The 25,832-nt window shown below is 44.9% G+C and overlaps 1 protein-coding gene across 1 annotated transcript in view; it reads right to left on the bottom strand.

Moving 5' to 3' along the window:
* The window catches only part of LOC115475106 (selection and upkeep of intraepithelial T-cells protein 1-like), a 44,551-nt gene extending 19,829 nt beyond the window's left edge, over positions 1-24,722 (bottom strand). Inside the window, exons 1-2 of the mRNA XM_030210846.1 lie at positions 24,144-24,722; positions 2,984-3,041 (exon numbers count right to left, since the gene is read on the bottom strand). Of these exons, the coding sequence (XP_030066706.1) occupies positions 2,984-3,041; positions 24,144-24,722 (637 nt within the window). The remainder of the gene's footprint in view (positions 1-2,983; positions 3,042-24,143) is intronic.
* Between the last annotated feature and the right edge of the window lie 1,110 nt (positions 24,723-25,832).

The following is a 25,832-nucleotide window of genomic DNA, read 5'->3' as shown; positions in this document are numbered from 1 at the left end:
GTGTGTGTATTATGTTTTGCTTTTCTGTTGTTTTAACTATTGATATCTTTATCTTTATCTTGTTTTATTGTACTTCCTTTCTAGCTAGCTTTTTATATTTGCTTTGTAAACCGTTTTGATGGGTTTGCTCCTAAGCAGGATATCAAGATTTTGAATAAATTTGAAACTTGACTAGGGGCTGAAATGACCAATAGGGTTAGAGAGTGTGCTTGAGGGTTGAAGTATGAACCTGGAAGGTTTCAAAGTGTCTAGAGGAAGCAGGTCATATGCAAGTGATGACCTATGAAAACAGATATTACAAGTCCTACCAACTTGAATTATATAATACAAATACAATAAATGTAAACAGACACACACATGTGAGGAGGCAGAACAATGAGATGCCCGGTGAAGTGACTTTTTTGTATGACTTGCTTTCCTTTCTTATGTAATCCTGGGTTTCTGTAATCATCTAGGTGGTTGTCTAGTGCCTGCCTGGAGTGGTGGAAACCCAACATATATCAGATACGTTACAAGGACCATCTTTAATGCAGATTGATCCATCGGTAGCCCTGTCTGTCTCATGGGCAGGCATAAATACATTAATGAAATGCTTAACTAGAGCTGAATTACATGGGGCTACACTTATTGAATATTGCAAAAATGAGATCATCCCACGAGGATTAAGAATTACCAAACCCCCTAAAATGTTTACAGAAGATGGTGACTTTTTAGCACAGTGGGCTGGTATTCTAAATAAATGCTCACTGGATCTAATGGTTCTCATTATAGACAAAACGAAATCAGTTGCAGCCACAATCACCATAGAAATTCAAGGTTTACTTGAAACTTTGAAAGCTCAAAGTGCTATTGACATCTTTAATAAACAACACGAAGAACTTAAAACAAAAATTGAAATGTTTAGACAATCTCTTCAAGCTACAAAAATAAAAAAGTTTCAAAGAGATGAAAAGGACTATAATAATCAAGCAGTGTATCCCTGGCTGATAAAAGACAAAGTGGTAGAACAGCGGCCTCCTTTTGAGGGAGATGAAGAAGAAGATCGCTCGGGATCAAGCTCATCAAGCACAGAGAGAGCTTTTTTAGCCAGAGGCAGAGCACGAGGACGGCGAGGAAAAGGGTGGAATGCACGGACAAGGAGAGGTCGGAGGGGCGTACAAAGAACAGACTCAATGGAAACAGCAGGATATCAACAAACATACCCGCGAACACGGTCGCAGATATAACAAAAGTGAATGTTATTAATTTATCTTCGAGCCAATTGACGGATTTAGAACTTGCTGTGTTATCGAAGGGATTATCTTTTGTCCCCACACAGAGACATGATAAATTTCAGAGCAGAGTTGAATTGGAGAAATTTATAAGAAAATTGCAAATTAAGTTGTTTTTTTCTGAACAAACACAAACAGGAACTGTTGACCGCTCAAGAGTAAAACTAAAATCAACCTGGACCCCCCCTGGCCCATTGAATTCAACATTGCAGACCTTTAAACAAGTCGTGTTAAGAGATTTGAATGCTATGGAGGAACGTCCGTTTAGTTCCCATATTAATCTAACGAGAAACGAGAGGAATGCCCTCAACACATTAGCACAGAATTCAAATATAGTAATAAGAAGGGCAGATAAAGGAGGCGCAGTAGTTGTCCAAGATCGTACTACATATGACATAGAGGTATTTAGGCAATTGAGTAATCATAATGATTACGTAGAACTATTAAGTGACCCTACAGAAAGTTTAAAAAGAAAGATTTTGGAAGTAACAAGAGAGGCGTATGCTTCAAGTCTTATCACACAGAAAGAATTTCAATATTTGAATTTAAAAACCAATAAAGTCCCTCTGTTGTACACCTTGCCTAAAATACATAAAACCCTGATTAATCCTCCAGGTCGTCCAATAGTCTCGGGGAGAGGTTCTGTGTTGGAACCATTGTCTACTTATGTAGACACTTATTTAAGACCTATGGTACAAGAAGGAAAATCATACATTAGAGATTCCACACACTTTATGAACATTTTAAAAGAATGTGTGGGACCTCTAACAGATGTACAATTAGTAACCCTTGATGTTGTTTCTCTTTACACTGTTATTCCACAGAAAGAAGCTCTAGCTGTGATTAAAGGATTCTTGAGTCAAACAGCAATGTATGATGAGCATTTAATATTGTTCATTATAGAATTAGCCTCCATAGCAATGGAAAATAATTACTTTAGCTATGGGAATAGAATTTTTCAACAAACATCCGGGGTAGCCATGGGGGCGACCATGGCTCCCTCGATAGCTAATTTATTCATGAGAGAATTTGAAGATAAGCACATTTATGATTGTGCTTTCAAAGAGAACATAAAAATTTGGATACGTTTTATTGATGACGTTTTCCTTTTATGGTCAGGAGATCGAATAACATTAGATCAGTTTGTAACATACTTGAATACCTGTCATGTTAATATTAAATTTACTATGAATGCAGATTATGATCAAATTACATTTTTAGATGTAAAAATACAAAAACAAACTGATCATTTTGAGACCTCTGTGTTTAAGAAAACTACAGATAGAAATACGCTGTTGGAATACACTAGCTGTCACCCGAAGCCTTTAAAGGACAACTTACCGTTTGCTCAATTTCTAAGATATCGTAGGATTTGCTCTAGAGAAAGTGATTTTCGCTGTCAAGCACGAAAATTACAAAACGATCTTTTTGAACGAGGATATCCTAAAAAAGTAATTAAAACTGCTTATAGAAGAGCTAAATACATTGACAGACAGTTGTTGTTACAGACAGCCGAAAAAGAAAGGGATCAAGATGGTACCGTGTATACTTATGTCTTAAAATATACTTCGCAAGCAAATTCTGTTTCCAATATCATCAGAAGACATTGGAATATTGTACAAACTTTACCTCAATTTGCAGAATCGGCAATAAGAATGGCATACAGTAGAGGAAACAATTTAAAAGAACTTTTATACTCAACAAGATTTAACCCTCAGAGAGATGCCAGTTATAATGGGCATAGTAAATGCGGTGAATGTTCAATGTGCTCTATTATGGTAGAGACAAGAGAATTTGTAAATCCTACCTCTGGAAGAAAGTATACTTTATACGTTAACACCACATGTAAATCCACAGGTGTTGTATACTGTATCCAATGTCCATGTAAGAAAATCTATGTGGGTCAAACTAGCAGAAAACTTTCTGTCCGTCTTGTAGAACACAAAAGTGTTATTCTAACAAGAAAAACTACATCACCCTTGGCCATACACTGTAATGAATTTTCTCATGATTTCAGTACTCTTAAATGTTTTGTTTTACAACAAGTAAACTGGCGTGTACAGGGAGAAGAAGTTCGTCTATGGCTTCTAAGAAAAGAACAACAATGGATCTTTCGATTAAATTCAATGAGTCCAGGGGGTTTAAATGGTAAGATAGAATGGACACATTTTCTTTGAAGAATCAATGAATATGAAACTAACGCTCCTCCTTAAAAAAGTGGGTGGGCTTTCTAACTGAACCATCTGTGATAGGATGTAGAAGAGAGCGTATGACGTCACAATCCGTGTGTGTATATATAGGACCGCCATATTTGAATAGTCTTTGCCCTTCATGCAACCGTCGGCAAGAATGAACGGACTGTAAGTAAAGTACTAAGTAAAATGTTTAATTAAAAAGTAAATGAGGATTGTAAATGTTCCCTTTCTTTGTATAGGAAATTCAAAGAACCGGGTGATTACATGGCTGTGGTCCTGAAGCAGCATTATGTGAAACGGGACCGTTGACCACAGTTAAACCACGGTTTTAAGAGAAAAAAGCCTACAGCCAGCCAAAGCTAAGTTGAACTATTAGATATAATAGATTTGGCAGTGTGGCTTATGTTGAACATTAGAGAATATTAGAAAATGATTTTCAAAAAATAAGAGGAATTTGAGCAAAACGCCCATGATGAAGAAAGTGTAGCTTTGATCCCATGTTGAAATTTATTGGGAGGAGCTTATTCTTGAGGCGATTTCCTCTCTATATATGAGATAACCTTTGACTTACTTTTTGAATCACTGATTCTGTATTTATAAGTTGAACCCAATATATAAACAGAATTCCCTTGTTACTGGGACCAGAGCCAGAGAAGGTTTGTACCAGAAGGCTGAATAAGCCGTTCTCAGACTTTAAAATAATCCACTCACTAAATAACTCAGCCAACTCCAGATGATGCATTCTGAACCAATTATTTACTTAGTCCAGTGGTTCCCAAAACTGGTCCGGAGGCACCCCAGCCACTCAGGTTTTTGGGATATCCACAATGAATATTCATGAGAGATATTTGCATGCACTACCTCCAATGCATGCAAATCTCTCTCATGAATATTCATTGGATAACTGCCTTTTCTTTTGTGTTGATCTAGAAACATCTGGAAAAATATGTATTTTTAACCCACAGAAGCAAAAATCTCTGGAATGAAAAGTCAGTCTCATAATCAAAGGCAGAATTTTATAACAAATTTTCCACATAATAGGGAGCCAATTTAAATGAATCAGCATAGGTACTTTAAAACATGTATGAAATCCAAAATAGAAATTAATAAAGTCTCTGTATAACAAAATCCCAATTGAAAATGGATCTAGAATTGCTTTTTCCTCAACAAATCTCTACAACTGCAATAATACTAACTTTTCAATTACCTTCACCAAAAAAGAAGAAATAGGTCCATAATTATCTGGACTAGTTCATTCTAATTTATAGTTCTTTAATAATGGCCTAATTGCAGCCTGCCTCAAGAAAGCTAGAAATAATCCCTCACTGAAAGATTTATTCGCAATAATATCAATAGGTGAAGAAATATCTTCACAAATTGACTTAATTGAGCAAATATTCAGAGAAGTTGCAAAAGTGGAAAGAAGAAAAAACATCAGCCATCATGGTTAAAACGTGGAGTAAAAGAGGCCATTACAGCCAAAAGATTGTCCTTCAAAGAATGGAAAAAGGACCCAAATGAAGAAAATAAGAAGCAACAAAAGCACTGGCAAGTCAGATGCAAAACATTAATAAAGAAGGTTAAAAGAGAATATGAAGATAAACTTGCCACAGAGGCTAAAACTCACAATAACATTTTTTTCAGGTACATCAGAAGTAGAAAGCCTGTGAAGGATTCCGTGGGACCGTTAGATCATGAAGGAGCAAAAGGGGTGCTCAGGGAGGACAAGGCCATAGTGGAGAACTGAATGAATTCTTTGCTTCTGTCTTTACAGAAGAAGATGTAATAGATTTGCCTGTATCGGAAATGGTTTTCAAGGGTGATGATGTGGAGGAACTAGAAGAAATCTCGGTGAACCTGGAAGATGTACTGAGCCAAATTGACAAATTAAAGAGTAGTAAATTGCCTGGACCGGATGGCCTACATCCAACGGTACTCAAAGAACTCAAGCATGAAATTGCTAGTAACCTGTTAAAATCGTCCATAGTATCTGAAGATTGAATGTGATGCCGATTTTTAAAAGGGTTCTAGGGGTGATCGGGAAATTATAGACCAGAAAGCCTGACATCAGTGCTGGGCAAAATAGTAGAAACTATTATAAGGAATAAAATTACAGAACACATAGACAAACATGGTTTAATGGGACAGAGTCAGCCAAGGGAAGTCTTGCCTCACCAATTTGCTTCATTTATTTGAAAGCGTGAATAAACATGTGGATAAAGGTGAGCCGGTTGATGTAGTGTATCTAGATTTTCAGAAACTTTTTGATAAAGTTCCTCATGAGAAAATTAAAGAGTCATGGGATAGGAAGCAAGGATTAGGAATTGGTTATTGGACAGAAAACAGAGGGTAGGGTTAAATGGTCATTTCTCTCAATGGAGGAGGGTGAACAGTGGAGTGCTGCAGGGATCTGTACTGGGACTGGTGGAAATATTTTTTCACTCAATGAATAGTTAAGCTCTAGTTAATCCTCTGCCGTAGGATGTGGTAACAGCAGTTAGTGTATCTGGGTTTAAAAAGGGTTTGGACAAATTTCTGGAGGAAAAGTCCATAGTCTGCTATTGCGACAGACATGGAAAGCAACTGCTTGCCTTGGGATTTGTAGTATGGAATGTTGCCACAATTTGGGTTTCTGCCAGGTACTTGTAACCTGGATTGGCCACTGTTTAGAAAGCAGGGTACTGGGCTAGATGGACCATTGCCCTGACCCAGTATGGCTACTCTTATGTTCTTATGTAACTTGAGGAATTATTCAAAGACTGAATTATTTTAGCAACTTGACCTGATGACACCTCAGCAAATGAATCCCACTTTACAGTAGCATCAAAATCACCATCCACATTAGGCAGGACAATAAAATCAAAAGAAGCAGAAATATCAAAGAAACCTATCAGCAAATTGCTGGCTAGTTGGTCAAATTGTTGGTATAGATGAAGAACAAGAAACCATTTTAGCAGCAATGACTACATAGTTTGTAACCTTTAGATTGTAAGCTCTTTTGAGCAGGGACGGTTCTTCCCCGTGTTAAACTTGTACAGTGCTGCGTAACCCTGGCAGCGCTATAGAAATGCTAAGTAGTAGTAGTAGTAGCAATGGCAAATAATTTCCTAGACCCAAAGAATACAGATTGTATTTTATGATCAAAAACTTCCTTCTTTGCCAATGAACAAATCTAGTTCTTTTTATTACAACTTTCTTAAAAGGAGCAATTTGATCCAATGCTGATAACACTGAGAAATTCCATAGGTCTAATGTACAAACTATCCAGGACTAAATATTGGACAACTGTGATAACCATACATTTTTTAATCAGCCAAATCACAACTACTACGTATCCTCTGTATCTTAGGGAAAGGATCATGCCTAACAAATGACTCCAAAGTTAAGTAGCACTTAATTGTTGTATCATTAGACCAGGATACAAATTCAAAATTAATTTTCACTGTCTAAGATTGAACAAATGCTTGTGAACAAAAATCAGATTGAGAGTGTGACCTACAGGGTCCATGAAGACCAGTCTGGATTTATAGCAGCTAGGCAGACCTTTGATAATACCAGACGGGCACAATATATATTAGATAGAATCAAACAGGTGGGCCACCCAGCGGTCTTTGTGTTACTGGATGCCGAGAAGGCATTTGATAGAGTCAGTACTATGCTCCAGTTGCCATGACTGCCGATAGCGCAGCTGCACATACTGAGGTGTTGGAACAATATTTTGTGGCCATTCAGAATATTTTGTGGCCATTCCTCTGCTGAATGGCCACAAAATATTCAGTCATTCAGCAGAGCAACAGCCACAAAATATTGTTCCACCAACACAGCTACACAAGCAGAATCCTCCACCCCACCCCACCCCTCTTTGAACCCTCCAGCCATCAGCAGGACTCACCTAGGGACTATCTCTGGTGATGCAATGGAACAAGGCAGAGGGTTCCCTTCCACTCCCACTCCTTCTGGCTCCAGGTGTCATAATGGCAGGGCTGACCCCTAACAGTAGTCTTGTAGTACTACAGTTAGGTGTCAGCCTTCCATATAAGGGCAATTTATTGGCCAAAAATTACTTGCACAAAAAAAGCAGCACTGGATGACTTCCCAGGGCATGTTTTACTTTGTCTGGTTTAATGGGGGGTCTGCTTCATCCTCTTGGGTGGAGCCGGCAAGCCTGCGGGGCTCCCAGGGTTCCAGGAAAGAATACTGCTAATACTGGGACTCAGGGCCAAAGTATTTTATTAGCAAGGCAATTTCATACCAAAAATCATAATATATTCCTCCAAACACAAGGTACAGTCCTCATAAGATAAACCTCAAAAGAAAAAGGTATAGTCCTCATAAGATAATCTTCAAAAGAAAACAGTACAGTCCAGGTCCCAAAATCCCTCCTTCAGAAGGGTTCAGTAAAAGTCCGGCATACTTCCAATAGGGCACAATAGTTCAAAAAAACTCTTCATTGACAGTCTTTGCTCATCAAATCAATACCACAAATCACCTGCTTTTTTACACAACACAGAGGGAACCCTTTCAGGGGCAGGGTTGGCAGTTTCTCCCACCTCTCAGCACCACGCCCGGTGTGGCCTCCCCCACTGCCTTCATGTGCTGGGCAGGGCAACCTTTGAATTCTCCCACTCCATGGTAGCTGGCTCCTCTCCCTTGGGCCAGTGGCGTAGCCAGAAGTCAATTTTTGGGTAGGGCCAACAGGTTGGATGGGTGGGCACTAGACAGTGGTGTGCTGGTAAATGTTTAACAACAGGCTCTCTCCCCGGTCCACCTCTGCACCCCCCCCCCCCCCCCCCATCCACCTGTGCACCTCCTCTCAAAATTGCAGAGCTGGCTATAGCCGGGGAGAGAGCCTGGGGGGGGGGGGGCAATGCATTACTGTCTCCAGGAAAAAAAAATTAAATGATCCCAGGTTCCAATTTAATTCATGTTTAATGTGGGATAAAATGCCATAAATAAGTAAATAAATATAAACTTTTAATGTTGAGCACCTGATTCTCAAAGTGGACATATTCCAAACACTATAATGAAAATAAAATGATTTTTTTCTACCTTTGTTGTCTGGTGACTGTTTTTCTAATCATGCTGGTCCAGTATCCGATTCTGCTGCTATCTGTCCTCTTAACTCCGTTTCCAGGGCTTCCTTTCCATTTCTTTCCTTTCCTCCTTTCTTCTTCATTTCTGGTCCTCAGCTTCTGTCTATTTTCTTCATCCATGTGCAGTTTTTCTCCTCTCTTCTTTTTCCCTCATCTCATCTCCTTCCTCATTCTTCCATCCCCTCCATCCATGTCCAGCATTTCTTCTCTCCCCCTTCCCTCTCTTCCATCCATGTCCAGCAACCCTCCTCTCCCCTTCCCTCCATCCAGCAACCCTCCTCTCCCCTTCTTCCACCATGTCCAGCAACCCTCCTCTCCCCTTCCCTCCATCCAGCAACCCTCCTCTCCCCTTCTTCCACCATGTCCAGCAACCCTCCTCTCCCCTTCCCTCCATCCAGCAACCCTCCTCTCCCCTGCCCTCTCCTCTCCCCTTCTTCCACCATATCCAGCAACCCTCCTCTCCCCTTCTTCCACCATGTCCAGCAACCCTCCTCTCCCCTTCCCTACATCCAGCAACCCTCCTATCCCCTTCTTCCACCATGTGCAGCAACCCTCCTCTCCCCTTCCCTCCATCCAGCAACCCTCCTCTCCCCTGCCCTCTCCTCTCCCCTTCTTCCACCATGTCCAGCAACCCTCCTCTCCCCTTCCCTCCATCCAGCAACCCTCCTCTCCCCTTCTTCCACCATGTCCAGCAACCCTCCTCTCCCCTTCCCTTCATCCAGCAACCCTCCTCTCCCCTGCCCTCTCCTCTCCCCTTCTTCCACCATGTCCAGCAACCCTCCTCTCCCCTTCCCTCCATCCAGCAACCCTCCTCTCCCCTTCTTCCACCATGTCCAGCAACCCTCCTCTCCCCTTCCCTCCATCCCGCAACCCTCCTCTCCCCTTCTTCCACCATGTCCAGCAACCCTCCTCTCCCCTTCCCTTCATCCAGCAACCCTCCTCTCCCCTTCTTCCACCATGTCCAGCAACCCTCCTCTCCCCTTCCCTCCATCCCGCAACCCTCCTCTCCCCTTCTTCCACCATGTCCAGCAACCCTCCTCTCCCCTTCCCTCCATCCAGCAACCCTCCTCTCCCCTTCTTCCACCATATCCAGCAACCCTCCTCTCCCCTTCCCTCCATCCAGCAACCCTCCTCTCCCCTTCTTCCACCATGTCCAGCAACCCTCCTCTCTCCTCCCCTTCTTCCACCATGTGCAGCAACCCTCCTCTCCTGTCTGCCCTGTTTCCTTCTGGGCCCCCCCCCCCGTACCTTTAAATATTATAGTTTTGCTGGAGTCGCGGGCAGCCGGCATTGAAGACATCGGCAGGCTTACGCCGGTTCCAGCAGCCTTCCCTTCCCTCGTTGCAAGTCGGATGATGGCTCCGCCCTCGTAGATACAGGAAATACGTCAGAAGAGGGCGGAGCCATCATCCGACTTGCAACGAGGGAAGGGAAGGCTGCTGGAACCGGCGTAAGCCTGCCGATGTCTTCAATGCCGGCTGCCCGCGACTCCAGCAAAACTGTAATATTTTAAGGTACGGCGGGGGGCGGGGTAGTGGCGGGCTGGGGAGGCAGATGCGGGATCGGAGCTCAGCCTGCTCCCTCCGCTCCGCTGCCTCCACTGCTGGGTGGGCCTGAACCAAAACTGGGTGGGCCTGGGCCCACCCAGGCCCACCCGTGGCTACGCCCCTGCCTTGGGCAGCTCTAGTGGCAGGCTACTTCCTTCCTCCACATACTCCATGGAATCTCTCTCTCCTTTCATCTCTCCTTCTCCCTGGTGACTGAGAGTCTCCAGGAAATCTCCTCTCCCCTTCTCACAGCTGGGGGGAATTATATACTGATGTTGAAGCCAGGGAAACTGAGCTTCATCCTTCCCTCGCCCTCTAGTGGGGAAGGGAGTAACAGACTCACCCTGCCTCGTGCCATTGCTCCCCCTGCTGGGACTGGGAATCCATTCCATCTTTTTAGGACTACTCTCCTCGCTCATCCTTGCAAGGACTTCTGGGACCCGTAGTTCTGGGCTCAACTGCTTCACTGGGGAGTCTCTGGGGCTTGCCTTGTCACACTGGGCAGTGCTAATATTTGGCGTTGTCCGGAAAAGATACTTGGAGGCCCCTGTCTAGGTAAATAACTATTTTGTTGTGGCTTATCCATTACCATCAGAAGTTGTTCCCATTAACTCTATAGACGTTATCCGCTATAGCATCACTTCCTTTTCTTGTCTCTTCACTCTCTCCCCTCCTTTTGTATCTTAGCAAGATTGACCCCTTAAAATCCTTCCCTTCCCTATTAATTAGATCAATATAACCTAGGCCTCCATTTGCTTTGTTTTTCCCATTTTTCCCTTAAAAAAAAACTTTAAAAAAATGTAAACCACTTAGATGTTTGTATTATTTGCGGTATAGTAAAGATGAAGTGACTTTGTTCAGTCAATTTAAGAACAGATGTTTTAATATTGTTAGCATTGTAAACTGCCTAGATCTACCCATTAGTTAAGGCAGTATAGTACATTTTCTTTAAATAAATAAATATTCAGCTGGCTCAGTTTCAGGCTAACCTTCCAGCTAGAGCCATTTGGCCAAAGTTGTCTGGTTAACTTTATCCAGCAAACAACAGCTGAATATTATCTTTATAAAGTTACCTTTGATAGGTAAACTGAAATGACCAAGAAAAAGAAATGTATTTTTTCATTCTGATAAATTTTTATTATACAACTAGTAAAAAAGGCCCGTTTCGGTAGGCAATGAAACGGGCGCTAGCAAGGTAATCCCCCACCCTCCCTCGCTGTCTCGCTCTGTCCCCTCCGACACCCACGCCTCCCTCCCTCCCTTCCTTCCTTCCTTCCGAGTTCCAGACCCCCCTCCCTCCCTTTCAGTTCAAGGCCCCCTCACGCCCCTCCCACCGAGTTACAGACTCCCCCTCCCTCCGATTTCAACCCCCCTCCGTGTTACTGACCCCTGGACCCCCCCTGCCGCGACCCTCTCGACCCCCCCTTTCCGCCAAAAACCCTCCCCCGCCACTGTTGCATACCTGTGCTGACGGGGGACCCCAACCCCCGACAGCTGAAGTCCTCTTCTCGTCTGCGCCGGCGTTGCTTGCTGAATGGTCTGATCAAGTTTCTGTGCGTGCGTCTGATGTCAGACGCATGCACAAAAACTTGATCAGATCATTCAGCAAGCAACGCCGCAGCAGCCGAGAAGAGGACTTTGGCTGTCGGGGGTTGGGGTCCCCCGTCAGCACAGGTACGCGATGGAGTTGGCTCGCGCTGCTATGTTGTGATTGGGCACAGTCGCTGCTGACGTACCCAGAAGTGGGAGACATCATCATTTCAGGAGATGGATACAGAAGCACGAATGCCTCAAGGTTTATGTCCACGCAGTCAGCTTCAGAACGTTGGAGGTGTGTTTTATTATATAGGATTTGCCTTAATTTTTAAAAAATTTTTTATTTATAACCATTTAAATTTTTACAAGCGATAAAACAACTTGCCAGAAATACAGAGAAAGTAATATATAGGAATTATTTCAGTCAGGTAATTCTATTCTCTTCCTTAGACACTAAATAGGGAGAGTGAAACAAGACAAGGAGATCAATTAAACAGTAAACAGAAAAAAAACGTGGTATTAACCTGATTATCCCCAGATATTACTCGTCCAATTCATTATTCCACATTGATCATCTGGTTGGCTTCTTCAAGGCCGATACAGTGTATAGTCAAATAATTTCACTGAAAACATACTTATTGTCCAATATTAGTTAGAAATAATAGATCTGATTACATTCTTTCTCTTTTAAAAACCAGACGTTGTTTAACAATACATATACTTAAGTCTCTAATTCAGATCCCACTGATTAAAGTAATCCCAGTTTTCATAGGCTTCACTCCTTTTAAAGTAATAATTTGAGGAAATATTTCTGAGGAAAACTTTAGGAGTCATACCCGGAACTCTGGGAAAAACAATAATCTCGATATTAATCATCTATAATCATCAGTGCATTTTTTCTAGCAAAAATGGTGCCAGTACTCAAATGTTAGGCCACCCTTCAAGAGTGGAGAGATCAATGAGGGACCCACCCCACAATAGCCAGGCCCCCTGCAGCCAGCCACAGAATCTATGATAAGACAGAATTGTTGTGTAGAGCCTGAGCTCTTTCATTAAAACTTGGGGTCCATGGGTCAATTTTAGCAGACAGTAGAAAAGGTGCCGGTACTCAGTACCCCCAAGTACCCACTCAAAAAAAGCCCTGATAATAATGTTCATTTTATTATTCAAAGTTTCTGGTCTATTATCATTTTCATGATCATAACCACTTCTTGCTCGTGTAGAATCATTTGTTTTATCAACTTTTCATTCTCAAAGGGTTCAATTAAATTGTCCATGTAACTCTCTAATAAAATTATATCTGAAACAAAATTATTTACTGCCACCGTTAGGTCCCGAAGCGCCTTCGAGATGGTATTCAATGTAATCTCCACGGGAGCCAAAAACTCCAAGCTGATTTCTCTTAGGTGTTTAGGAGTGGTTCCGCCAATTTGGGTTCTGCTGTAAACATCCTCCGTTTCAGCATATGCCTCTAACTCACTCCTCCACTCCTTTGGACATGGTGGTTGAATAATTCGGGAGCAATGGAGTTGTTTTTCAGGTCCAAGAGCGTCAACGCTCCTTCACCGTCGCTAATCAAAGGACTCGCCAACCCTTTCATCTGTGGGCAGTTCGTCGCGCAGCTGTCCCGCACTTGCTGCTCAGGGGACAAAACGCTGGCCATCGGTGGCTGACCACCGGTTGTCCCCTTCCTCTCAGTTAAGGTAACTGCAATTGCAGAGAGGAAATTTACGTAAAGAAGACGAAACATCAGAGGACAGCTGGGCTGTTGGGCATACGAACTTCAGGTCGCCATCTTACCACTCTCCCAGTTTGGGACACTCTTTGTCTGGTTTCTCCTCAGAGGCCTGCCTGATATGGGTAACCCTTCAGCATAGCCCTCTAAGTCATTGAAACACACAAGCCCCTCCACCCCTACATGGTGGTGTCCCTTCGGAGGGGTTGCCTTAATCTCTCTATATAAAACACACCTCCAACGTTCTGAAGCCTCCACAAGTCCCAACGTTCTAAATGCATGGTGGTGAAACCAGGAATTCGCTTATGAGTGTTGGCCCCGCCCCCACATAAAACGTCATGACGTCGAGGGCGGACCAATGACACTCAACCAATCGCATCGCGAACCCGTTACTAAGCGACGGAATGTGACATAACACACATCGCAGAACAATGAAAACCAGCAGCAACAGTTGCTATGCGACGTCAACAGCAACGCTAAAAGGACCATATAGACAGGGCCGGTCTTAGCAAGTGCGGGGCCCTATGCAGACCAATTTGGTGGGGTCCCATCCTAGCCCCACCCCCACCATAGCCCCGCCCCACTGTAGCCCCGCCCCACCCTAGCTCCACCCCATTGATAAAATTATTCCATTTTTAGAACATTTTTTTATTTATGAAATTTCAAATAAAGACAAATGAAGCTAAACTTGTACAAAAAACTGATTGAAATAATAAGCACAATGCTATCATGAAACCTCCCCTCCCCAGAAATTATTCAGTTCAAGTCCACTACAATTAGTAGTTCCAATTCTCATATTAAAGGAGAATAAACGAAAAATATTGAGAAAAGATTCAGTACTTTCAAATTCCCCTATTACTCTGTAACCCATATATGCAATAAAATAAAAATGAAATGAAAAGATATACAATAAAATTAAGTGATATGTAAAATATAATGTACAATATAAAAACATATAGACCACCAAGGTATTAAAATTGTTTTAAAATATATACCACAACTCTCTGACTCAAGAAGACTCCGACTCTGTCATCCATAATTGTCTGACAACACACAGAAAAAAATAAGTTAAAAAAAAAAAGTCACAATTAATACCTTATACACCAATATACCAGCCATACGGAAAATGCAGATTATCAACAATATGAAGCTAGCAAGGGATCATAATATCACAATTCTCCTGTAGAGCCACAAAACACCCTTTTAGAGAGAGTGTGTCATGATTTAGGCTCTACACCCTTTCCGATGTTTGGTGCCACCTTAGTAAGGCCAACACACAATCTCTCCACTGCAAAACACTATACACAAACGTGTGCAAAAACACACTCATAACCTTAACAAACCATAAACAGCACTAATTCCAAGGAAAGGACGAGCTACAACCTTATGCGTGGCGTGGAAAGGCAACTGTAATTACACCGGGCTCTAAAACACCAGTGCACAACCTAGTGAAAAAAAACAAACAAAAAGGGCTGCAAACTATACGCTAGCAGAATACTGCACCTTCCTTGATCACACCTGAAAAACACATGAATGCAAAATACTGAACTGGAAAGTTACCTCAAGAAGTCAGACTCAGTATGTAGCAATACTACAAAAATTAAAACTTACATGAAAAATATCACAGATGCACATTTCCAAAAACTAACATATTCCAATTAATAAATCCTGAATAAAATAGTTTTTTCTACCTTTGTTGTCTGGTGACTTTGTTTTTCTGATCATGCTGGCTCAGTATCCGATTGTGCTGCTATCTGTCCTCTTAACTCCGTTTCCAGGGCTTCCTTTCCATTTATTTCTTTACTTTCCGCCTTTCTTCTTCATTTCTTGCCCTACATCCGTAAGTAAAAGCTGGGTCCTCCGCAGACTTGACTGTCCAGTGGATCCAGCTTCTGCCTATTTTCTATATCCATGTGCACTTTTTCTCCTCTCTTCCTTTTCCCTCACCTCATCTCCTTCCTCACTCTTCCCTCGCCTCCATCCATGTCCAGCATTTCTTCTCTCTCCTCCATCCACCCATGTCCAGCGACCCTCCTGTCCCCCCTGCCATCCATCTATGTCCAGCAACCCCCCCCCGTCCCCTCTGTCCTCTCCTGCCATCCACCTATGTCCAGAGACCCCCTCCCCTCCATCCACCCATGCCCAGCGACCCTCCTGTCCCCTCTGCCATCCATGTCCAGCAACCCCCCGTCCCCTATGCCCTCCCCTGCCATCCACCCATGTCCAGCGACCCTCCTGTGCCCCCTGCCCTCCCCTGCCATCCACCTATGTCCAGAAACCCCCCTCCCCTGCCACCCACCCATGTCCAGCGCCCCTCCTGTCCTCCCTGCCATCCACCTATGTCCAGAAACCCCCTCCCCTGCCATCCACCCATGTCCAGCGACCCTCCTGTCCCCCCTGCCATCCAGCAACCCCCGTCCCCTATGCCCTCCCCTGCCATCCACCCATGTCCAGCGACCCTCCTGTGCCCCCTGCCCTCCACCTATGTCCAGAACCCCCCTCCCCTGCCATCCACCCATGTCCAGCGACCCTCCTGTCCCCCCTGCCATCCATGTCCAGCAACCCCCCCTGTCCCCTATGCCCTCCCCTGCCATCCACCCATGTCCAGTGACTCTCCTGTGCCCCCTTCCCTCCCCCTATGTCCAGAAGCCCTCTTCCCCTCCATCCACCCCATGTCCAGCGACCCTCCTGCCCCCCTTGTCAACTGCCATCCACCTATGTCCAGTAACCCCCCCCCCGTCCCCCCTGCCCTCCACCCATGTCCCGCGATGCGAGTCTCCTCGATCCCCTGCTGCTCCCCCTCCCTCCAGCCACTTGAGACATCTCCCGTCTGACCCCCCCCCCGACCCGCCAAACGACCCTCTTCTGTCGCCCGCACCTCACCTGACCCAACCCAGCATTTAAAAAAAACCTCCAAGCGGCGGTGCCGGTGCCTCGCGTCTGAGGGAAGAAAACTCGCTTCGTCGTTGGCCGGCCTTCCCTCAAGTCCCGCCCTTGCGGAAGTTACATCAGAGGGTGGGACTTGAGGGAAGGCCGGCCAATGACGAAGCGAGTTTTCTTCCCTCAGACGCGAGGCACCGGCACCGCCGCTTGGAGGTTTTTTTAAAATGCTGCGTCGGGTCAGGTGAGGTGCCGGCGACAGAAGAGGGTCGTTTGGCGGGTCGGGGAGGGGGGGGTCAGACGGAAGATGTCTCAGGTGGCTGGAGGGAGGGGGAGCAGCGGGGGAACGAGGAGACTCGCGTCGCGGGACATGGGTGGAGGGCAGACGAGCGTGGTCGGCGAGGCAGAGGCGAGGCACGCCGCGCGGGGCCCCCTTAGGCGTGGGGCCCTATGCGGCCGCCTTGGTCGCCTCTGCCTAAGACCGACCCTGCATACAGATCTCTGCTCTACACACAAACAATGGACACGGAGGGCATATGAGGGAAGGAAAAAAAACAGCACATACACTCACACTCTTAACTGGCTATAATGAGCAACTGACCTGCCACTATCACAGGGACTGCTAGCACCTCTCTCTCTCTCTCTCTCTCACGCACACACATATACACGGGACACAAAGGGGATGGAAGACAAGGAATGAATCGTTGGGTATGGAGGGGGCGGCAGGGGAGATAAGGCAAGAACTGCCTCAAATGTTTGTGCTGTGCTATGTGCAATTATAATGCTGTCTCTTAATTTTGACCCTACCCTTTCACACTCACTTTCACACACACACACACTTACACTGTCTGTATCTCACACACACACGCACCTACACACTTATACACACTCTCTCACACAGACACACAAACACGCCTCAAATGGTTCAGCTGTCCTATGTAAAATTTCACTGCTGTCTCTTCATTTTCACCCTACCTGTGCACACTCTCTTTCACACAGAGACACACACACACACTTTCTCTGTGTCACACACACACAGACACACATACATATACACACTCTCACTCTCTCTATAGCCTTGCTAGCGCCCGTTTCATTTGTTTACGAAACGGGCATTTTTTACTAGTTTATAAATAATTCAATTGCAAACAATGCAAGGACTTGGTATTGTTAAATTCAACTTGCATTGTTTGCAATAGTGATTAGTTCTTTAGAACAAGTTTGAAGCCTGTTTATTTATTAAATTCTAAATAATTCAATTAAATGCCCAAGAAATGCCTATGCATTCCTTTATAGGGGAAAAAGCCTAGTGGTTAGTGCAGAGGACTTTGATCCTAGGAAACTCGGTTCAATTCCTACTGCAGCTCCTTGTGACTCTGGGCAAATCACTTAATCCTCCATTGCCCCAAGTACAAATAAGTATCTATATATACTATGTAAACCGCTTTGAATGTAGTTGGGAAAAAAACACAGGCAGTATATCAAGTCCCATCCACTTTCTCCTTATCACCACTTTCACTCGTCTTACTAGTACTCAGGATTCTGCCTTTAGCTATTTACACCCTAAGCTCTGGAATGAACTTCCACGTCATGTTCCAGGATCAACCAACTATTGCAACCTTCAGACTAGCATTAAAAACTCACCTTTTCAAAATCACATTTGCCCTTCAATCCTAACCATTTACTTTGTTATTTGAATTTCTCGCCTTTTCTATTTTCTTCTCTTTCTTCCCCCTTCCTAACCCCAAGGTGTGTCTTTCCATCCCTCTACCCCTCCCCTTTTCCTTATCTCCTAGTTTATCATTGATTTTATTTCCTCTTTTTAAATTGTCTTTGTGAACTGCATTGAAGCCTATGTTAGTCCCCATGCGGTATATCAAGCATGTGGAATAAAATAAATAAATAGATGCACTCTTTCCATGTGCCTATATTTGATGTGAATATGTGACAGCCCAATTTTATAAAAGCTCTTTTCTGTATGTACAATAGGCTTTTCACAGAGGTAAAGTGTATTAAAATTACCTCCTGGGTATATTCTGTAAATGATATTTGATTTGAAGTATAAGAAAGTGGTATTTTGTTTTCCATCTTCTAAATGCTTCATAATAGTTTTGTAATAACGATTATTGACTTACTGTGTTAAGTAGCTATTGTTAGTGCCACAGTCAGCAAACACAGTGAGGCTATTATGCAGTCCATTTAAATCATTGCTTTCGCCATTATAATATAGCATTCAAGTAACATTACTAAAGATAAACTGAAAATGCATTCTCTTGGAACTTCAAACACATTCACCCGCCTCTGTTCGCTGGTCTTCCAAAGGCGACATTGAAGAGATGGGCTTTGAGCAAGGATTTGAAGATGGGCAGGGAGGGGGCCTGGCGTATGGGCTCAGGGAGTTTATTCCAAGCATAGGGTGAGGCGAGGCAGAAAGGGCGGAGCCTGGAGTTGGCAGTGGCGGAGAAGGGTACTGAAAGGAGGGATTTGTCTTGAGAGCGGAGGTTACAGGTGGGAACATAAGGGGAGACGAGGGTAGAGAGGTAAGGAGGGGCTGCAGATTGAGTGCATTTGTAGGTTAGAAGGAGAAGCTTGAACTGTATGCGGTACCTGATCGGAAGCCAGTGAAGTGATTTGAGGAGAGGGGTGATGTGAGTATATCGGTCCAGGCAGAAGATAAGACGTGCAGGAGAGTTCTGAACGGACTGAAGGGGGGATAGGTGGCAAAGTGGGAGGCCACTATCTGGATAGCAGTGCTGAATATCTGAATTATTTTAACTGCAGTGACTGAATATTGACCCGTGACTTTTTAGCTTGTGGTTACATTTGAGAAGAAAAGAAACATATTTTGAATTCTTCTGAACTAGTTTGCAAAATTCCCCTTCTATGATTGTCATTTCCATCATAAGTTATCTGTGCAGGCACTGGCAGCATATTATTAGCAAAGGGCATAGCAGAACTAGAACAGGTTCACAGAAGGGCAACAAAAATGATAAAGGGAATAAAACACCTCTTTTATGAAGACAAGCTAAACAGGTTAGGGCTGTTCAGCTTGGCCAAGCGATGATTGAGAGGGCATATGATAGAATTGTACAAAGGTACAGTTGTTTATCTTTCAATCAACAATAAAACAAGAGGAGACTCCATGAAACTAACAATCGGTAGAATCTGTTGCTGGAGGATGGATGATATTAAACACAGTGAGGTTCAAAAAAGGTTAGGACAAGTTCCTGCAGGAAAAAAAATCCAGATAGTGCCACTTAAAATCAGTAATGACCACCACAGCACTATCCAGATAATGTTGGGTAGAGCATGAGGAAGATCACAGCTCTATCCAGTATTGGTGTAGTTTGGGGTAGTCATGGGTGTTGATGCCCTACAGATGTTGTAGTTGCTAATGCTGCACTGGTCCCCCTCTCCTCTACTGCCAATATGTCTTCCTTGCCTTTTGCCCTGCTCTCCACCCCCCCCCCCCCCCCCAAGTAAGCAGGCAAACTACACTCAAGCCAGGTAGACTTAGGAAAACCATTGCTCATCCCTGGACATGAGCTATGAAAAACTGATCCTACTTTTTCGGATCTTCCATTATTGGGCTTGGACTTTGTGCTGACTGAGCTTGACTTAATATATTTATAAATGATTTAGAGATGGGAGTAACTAGCGAGGTAATTAAATTTGCTGATGACACAAAGTTATTCAAAGTCGTTAACTCGCGACAGGATTGTGGAAAATTACAAGAGGACCTTACGAGACTGGGAGACTGGGCGGCTAAATGGCAGATGACCTTTAATGTGAGCAAGTGCAAGGTGATGCATGTGGGAAAAAAGAACCCAAATTATAGCTACGTCATGCAAGGTTCCACGTTAGGAGTTACGGACCAAGAAAGGGATCTGGGTGTCGTCGTCGATAACACACTGAAACCTTCTGCTCAGTGTGCTGCTGCGGCTAGGAAAGCGAATAGAATGTTGGGTATTATTAGGAAAGGTATGGAAAACAGGTGTGAGGATGTTATAATGCCGTTGTATCGCTCCATGGTGCGACCGCACCTTGAGTATTGTGTTCAATTCTGGTCGCCGCATCTCAAGAAAGATATAGTAGAATTGGAAAAGGTGCAGCGAAGGGCGACTAAAATGATAGCGGGGATGGGATGACTTCCCTTTGAAGAAAGACTAAGGAGGCTAGGGCTATTCAGCTTGGAAAAGAGACGGCTGAGGGGAGACATGATAGAGGTATATAAAATAATGAGTGGAGTGGAACAGGTGGATGTGAAGCGTCTGTTCACGCTTTCCAAAAATACTAGGACTAGGGGGCATGCGATTAAACTACAGTGTAGTACATTTAAAACAAATCGGAGAAAATGTTTCTTCACCCAACGTGTAATTAAACTCTGGAATTCATTGCCGGAAAATGTGGTGAAGGCGGTTAGCTTAGCAGAGTTTAAAAAGGGGTTGGACGGTTTCCTAAAGGACAAGTCCATAAACCGCTACTAAACGGACTTGGAAAAATCCAAAATCCCAGGAATAACATGTATAGAATGTTTGTACGTTTGGGAAGCTTGCCAGGTGCCCTTGGCCTGGATTGGCCGCTATCGTGGACAAGATGCTGGGCTCGATGGACCCTTGGTCTTTTCCCATTATGGCATTACTTATGTACTTATATATCATCTTATGTTTTCTTGTTCATTCCTTCCACAATGTTTCTCTTCTTTCCCATCTGCCTCTCCTGTGGGAACACCATTCACAGATGGGTTCAGAACGCTTAGTTTCAGATGTGTGAACAGTTAGCAGGAACAAATGCCATAGCACTCAATAGGCTATAGCTCACTAATTTCAGTTAATTTAATAAAACTACTGTCAAAAGAGGGGGAGGGGGAACTGACACAGAAAGAAATATTGCCTCCTCAAGTTCAGAGTGAAAACTAGGGGCTTGTGGTTTTGTAGTCAACGCAAAACAGGAAGACCAGCAATGCAATGGATCAATGCAATAACAGCAATGAACACCCTCCATTGCCTCAGATTGTGAGCCTTCTGGGGACAGGAAAAATATATACTGCACCTGGAGTGGACTACTGGTAAAGTGGTCTGGATTTAGCTGATACCTTTCTCAGTAGTCCAAGGTAAGTTACATTCAGATACAGTAGGTATTTTTCACTTCCCAGAGGGTTTACAATCTAAGTTTGTACCTGAGGCAATGAAGGGTTAAGTTAAAGATCACAAGGATCTGCAGTGGAAGTTGAAACAGGGTTCCCTGGTGCTTTAATCACTGCTCTAAGCATAGGCTACTCCTCTCAGTCCTCTCAGGCTATCTCTCACTACTGATAAGCCCTCAAAACTGATCTCTGCAGTGTTTACCAAAGCTGAATATTGTGTGTAGTTCTGGTTGCTGCATCTCAAAAAACTAAAGATATAGGGGAATTAGAAAATGTACAGAAAAGGGCAATCAAAATGATAAAGGGGAAGGGAAATGGGACTTGATATATTGCCTTTCTGAAGTTTTTGCAACTACATTCAAAGTGGTTTACATATATTCAGGTACTTATTTTTGTGCCAGGGGCAATGGAGGGTTAAGTGCAGGGGCGTAGCCACATGTGGGCCTGTATGGGCCCAGGCCCAGCCACTTTTGCTCCAGGCCCACCCAGCCTCTTCTGCCCGCTCTCCCTGTCCGCGTGGTCTGCTCACTTTTACTGCCCTGAAGCGCCGTTCTCCCTCCAGCACCGGCGATTTTCATAGCCAGCCTTCTGCCAGCGTGCGTGATCGGGGTCTCTTCTCAGGCACGTCCCGCCTACTCTGCAACTTCCTGCGTCCCACCTTTGTGGAAAACAGGAAGTTGCAGAGTAGGTGGGACGCGCCTGAGAAGAGGCTTCGACGACACGTGCTGGCAGAAGGCTGGCTATGGGAGTCGCCGGGGCTGGAGGGAGAACGGCGCTTCAGGTCAGTAAAAATGACCAGAACTGACCATGTGCAGGGGGCTGTCACGGGGGGGGGGGGGGAGCGGATGGAGAGGAAATGCGGCGGCGGCAGGCGGGCGGGGGGGGGGGTGGAGAGGAAATGCGAGGCCTGTGCCCACCCAGTCCACCTCCAGGCCCATCTAAAAATTAAACTCTGGCTACGCTACTGGTTAAGTGACTTGCCCAGAGTCACAAGGAGCTGCAGTGGGAACTGAACTCGGTTCCCCAGGATCAAAATCCACTGCACACCACTTGGCTACTCCTCCTCTCATATGAAGAAAGACTAAAGAGTTTTGAGTTCTTCAACTTGGAGAAGATACAGCTGAGGGGAAATATTGTAAATGGAGTAACTTATTTCCCCACTACTGGGAGGAATGGGAGCTGCTTAGAGGAAGAGGAGGAGTTGAGCTGACTCCCCCATGAAACTGGAAGTGCTTGGCAGCCTCAAGTCACAACGGCACTCTGAGCCCCTCCCCCTCCTAACCATCAACACACTCCCTCCCCTAGATGCCCCCAGAACCCAGAACCATTACCTCACCTCCACAAGGTCATCATACCACCCAATACACACCCATGTGTGTGATTCTGCTTCCCTTCACAGATTGCAGGGGCTACCCCCAGCGAACCTGGCTCATGACGTCCATAGTCCACCCCAAACTGAGGCAGAGGAGGAATACAATAGGGTGCCTGCACCATCTTTGAATGGACCTTTGGCCAGCTCAAGAATCAATTCAGATGTTTGGACTGTTCTGGACAGGAGCTCCTCTAAAGCCCTGAAAAGGTTGCCAAAATTTTCCTGGCCTGCTGCATGCTGCACAACCTGGCTCTACGAAGAAGACAGGCCCTGCCAGAGGAGGGGGAGCAACCACAGCAGCAGCCGCCAGACCCAGAGGATGAGGAGGCCCTCTCTCCTTCCTGCACATACAGCTGACCAGGGAGCATACCAGCTGAGGGTCCGCACCAGACAAAGACTCATTCTCACCAATTTTAAATAAAGGTAAGTGCACTATTTATTTGTGCGCAACACCTCTGTAACATCCCTGTAATGGAAGTGAATTTTAAAGATTGTTTTTCATCTGTCTTGACCGACCAGTGCACTCAGGGTCTGTATTGTTGATTAGAAGTAATTCTGTTTAAAAATGATGGTTTAAAAATAAGTTGGAATGCAGAACAGCAGACACAGCTCTAATTAATTTGGTACATGAAGAGGAGTATGGCGCTTGCTTCCCAGGTCCAGCCTGGCCACCTGGAGTTGGAAAGCATGTGACCACGTTCCCACAGCATTCTGTAATTTTCCCTAGCTCTGAACATGAGTTCTGAGCCTAATAAAAAGGGGAGTTTCTTACAGTGAAATTGGGAGCTCATCTGTGAGTAACGTACGTACTGCGCAGAGGATCTGTTCCTGGTCTAAAAAGCTCCTGGCTTTCGCTGTAATGGGCCCTCCTAGCTGATGTTAAGAGCCTGGATGATGTAAGGACCAGTGATGATTGTATGTATATCTGTATTATTGCTTCTTTTCCTGGTCTAAGAACTCTTAGCATTGCTTAGATGTAGAGACCAGTGATGTAATGATTGTTTATAGATAGGTATTGTCTCCTTTCAGTTAGGTGATTTAACCATTGTGTATATATCTTAATCATTGTAGATTTTAACACCTCTAATAAAGGTTTCATTTATCTAATACGAATCCAAAAGAATCCACAGTAATTATTGCACAGTCTGTGTTAGTGTGACTGGCTGTAAATCCATAGCAGTACAATCACCCCACCACCACCTCCAATCCCCTCTCCCCAGCACACAACCCCTCCCCCCAGCACACACACCCCACTCCCTTGCCCCAGCAGACACCACCACAGCATGGCAATTAGGTGGCTCACAGCCCTACATCATCTTCCCCCTCCCCTCTCCCTCCCCTGTTCCTTCTGGGAGCCACCTCTCCCACCCCATCCCTGAGCTGCTGGTAATAACCTGAGCCTTGTAGGAGCAGAAAGTTTTTCAGAGTCCTCCCTTGTGGGGCTCCCACTGTCCTCACAGTCATCAGTGCATCCTGCTGCATGTGCTGCACCCTGGAAATCAGGCCACCTGATTGACTGGGTGGCTGATCTGCTGCTGGGCCCAGCAACCAGCAAGGGAGTGCCTGCTGTCCCTGAGGGACACGGTCACATGGCCTCATGGTTGTCCCACTGGACTGGGATGCTGTGGGTTTCATCCTTGGACACTTGGATGACAGTTGCATCCCTGTAACTGAGGCGGGTGCTGTGAAGTTTGGCTGGATGATGTAGACATTGGTGCCACTTGCAGCAGGTGTGGAGGGTGTTGCTGCAGGAATGGTGGCCTCACTGGTTCCAGTTGGAAGCTCAGGCGCTTGTGTGGTCAGTGTGCTTGCCAAGGCCACTGTGTAATCCTGAAGATCACACTGGAACCCCAGAAGCTGCTGCCAGATATTCTGGGATGCCTCCTGGCTCTCATGTTGAATGTTCCACAGCAGCTGCCCGCATCTTCTTGTACTTGGAGCCCTCATGCAGCAGCTGTAGCTCCTGCTGCTGGTAGTCCTCCAGCTGCAAATTTTGCACCAGAAGTTTGTCAGCCAGCCTCAGCGCCTGCTGCCTCTGGTGGCCGAGTCCCCTACAGGCCAGATGTGCCTCCTCATCAGCCTTTTCTGCCTCAATTAGGCCATCTGCAAATGCCACTGGGAGTGGTGGGTGCCAGCGCTAATTGCTGCTGCTCTTTATCCCTTGCAGGCGGCTCTTGGTTGGTGTCCTTTATGTGCTCTTCCTCTCCCAGGGTGCCCTCCTGTCAGCATAGGAGCATATAGAGGAAATGTGTCTGTTGCACAAGCTAACCTGGCAGTCTGCTGAAGCTTTCCTGAACATATCTCTCCATGTGCACTTCTAGACCACAACTAATGAAGAATGGCAGCGCAAGCCCAAGGCAAGATGACACCTGAGGCGGAATTAAGATGCCCCCCCCCCCCCCCCCGGCTGATATGCCGCTCCCCACCCCATGCTGATATGCCTCCTCCTCCCTTGCCGAGATGCTGCCCCCCTTCTTACCTCCAGCCTGTTCATGGTGTTTTCCTGTCATCATGTTCCAAACCCAGCAGCGGCAGCGATTCCCATACGCTGCCCTACTGCCGGCACCTGCCTCTTCCCCTTACTGTGGCTACCTGAGCCTCTGATGAAACAAGAAGTTACATCAGAGAGGCTGCCGCAATAAAGGGACGAGGCGGGTGCCAGCAGCAGAGCAGCTTATGGGAATAACTGCCGCTGTGGGATTTGGAACATGATCAAACACTTTTACAGCCACTTGACAAACGTAGTAGCTAACTATAATGGCCGCCTTATTTGACTCCAGTTTCATTCATGGGTCAACAACTTTCATTTTTACATCTTCTAAGTGAAATATTACTTGTTTAGCTTTTTAAATCTTTTCTTGTTTGTGTGTTCAAACTTCAAAATTTCTAACTCTTAAATAAGGATCCTATAAAATGAGTACTTGTCAATGTAATATAAGAAGCATCTTAATGAGGATCCAACAAAATTGAGAAGAAGTCCCAACAGGGGCATCTGTTTCACCGACCAGGTTTCATCAGGGGGTTTCTTTATGTGCTCAAATGTGTTTAATCATCTGT

The sequence above is a fragment of the Microcaecilia unicolor genome, chromosome 7 (assembly GCF_901765095.1).
Source record: "Microcaecilia unicolor chromosome 7, aMicUni1.1, whole genome shotgun sequence".
Classification (NCBI taxonomy): domain Eukaryota; kingdom Metazoa; phylum Chordata; class Amphibia; order Gymnophiona; family Siphonopidae; genus Microcaecilia; species Microcaecilia unicolor.
Note: the sequence above shows the minus strand (reverse complement) of the source record. Positions and strands in the feature narration are given on the sequence as shown.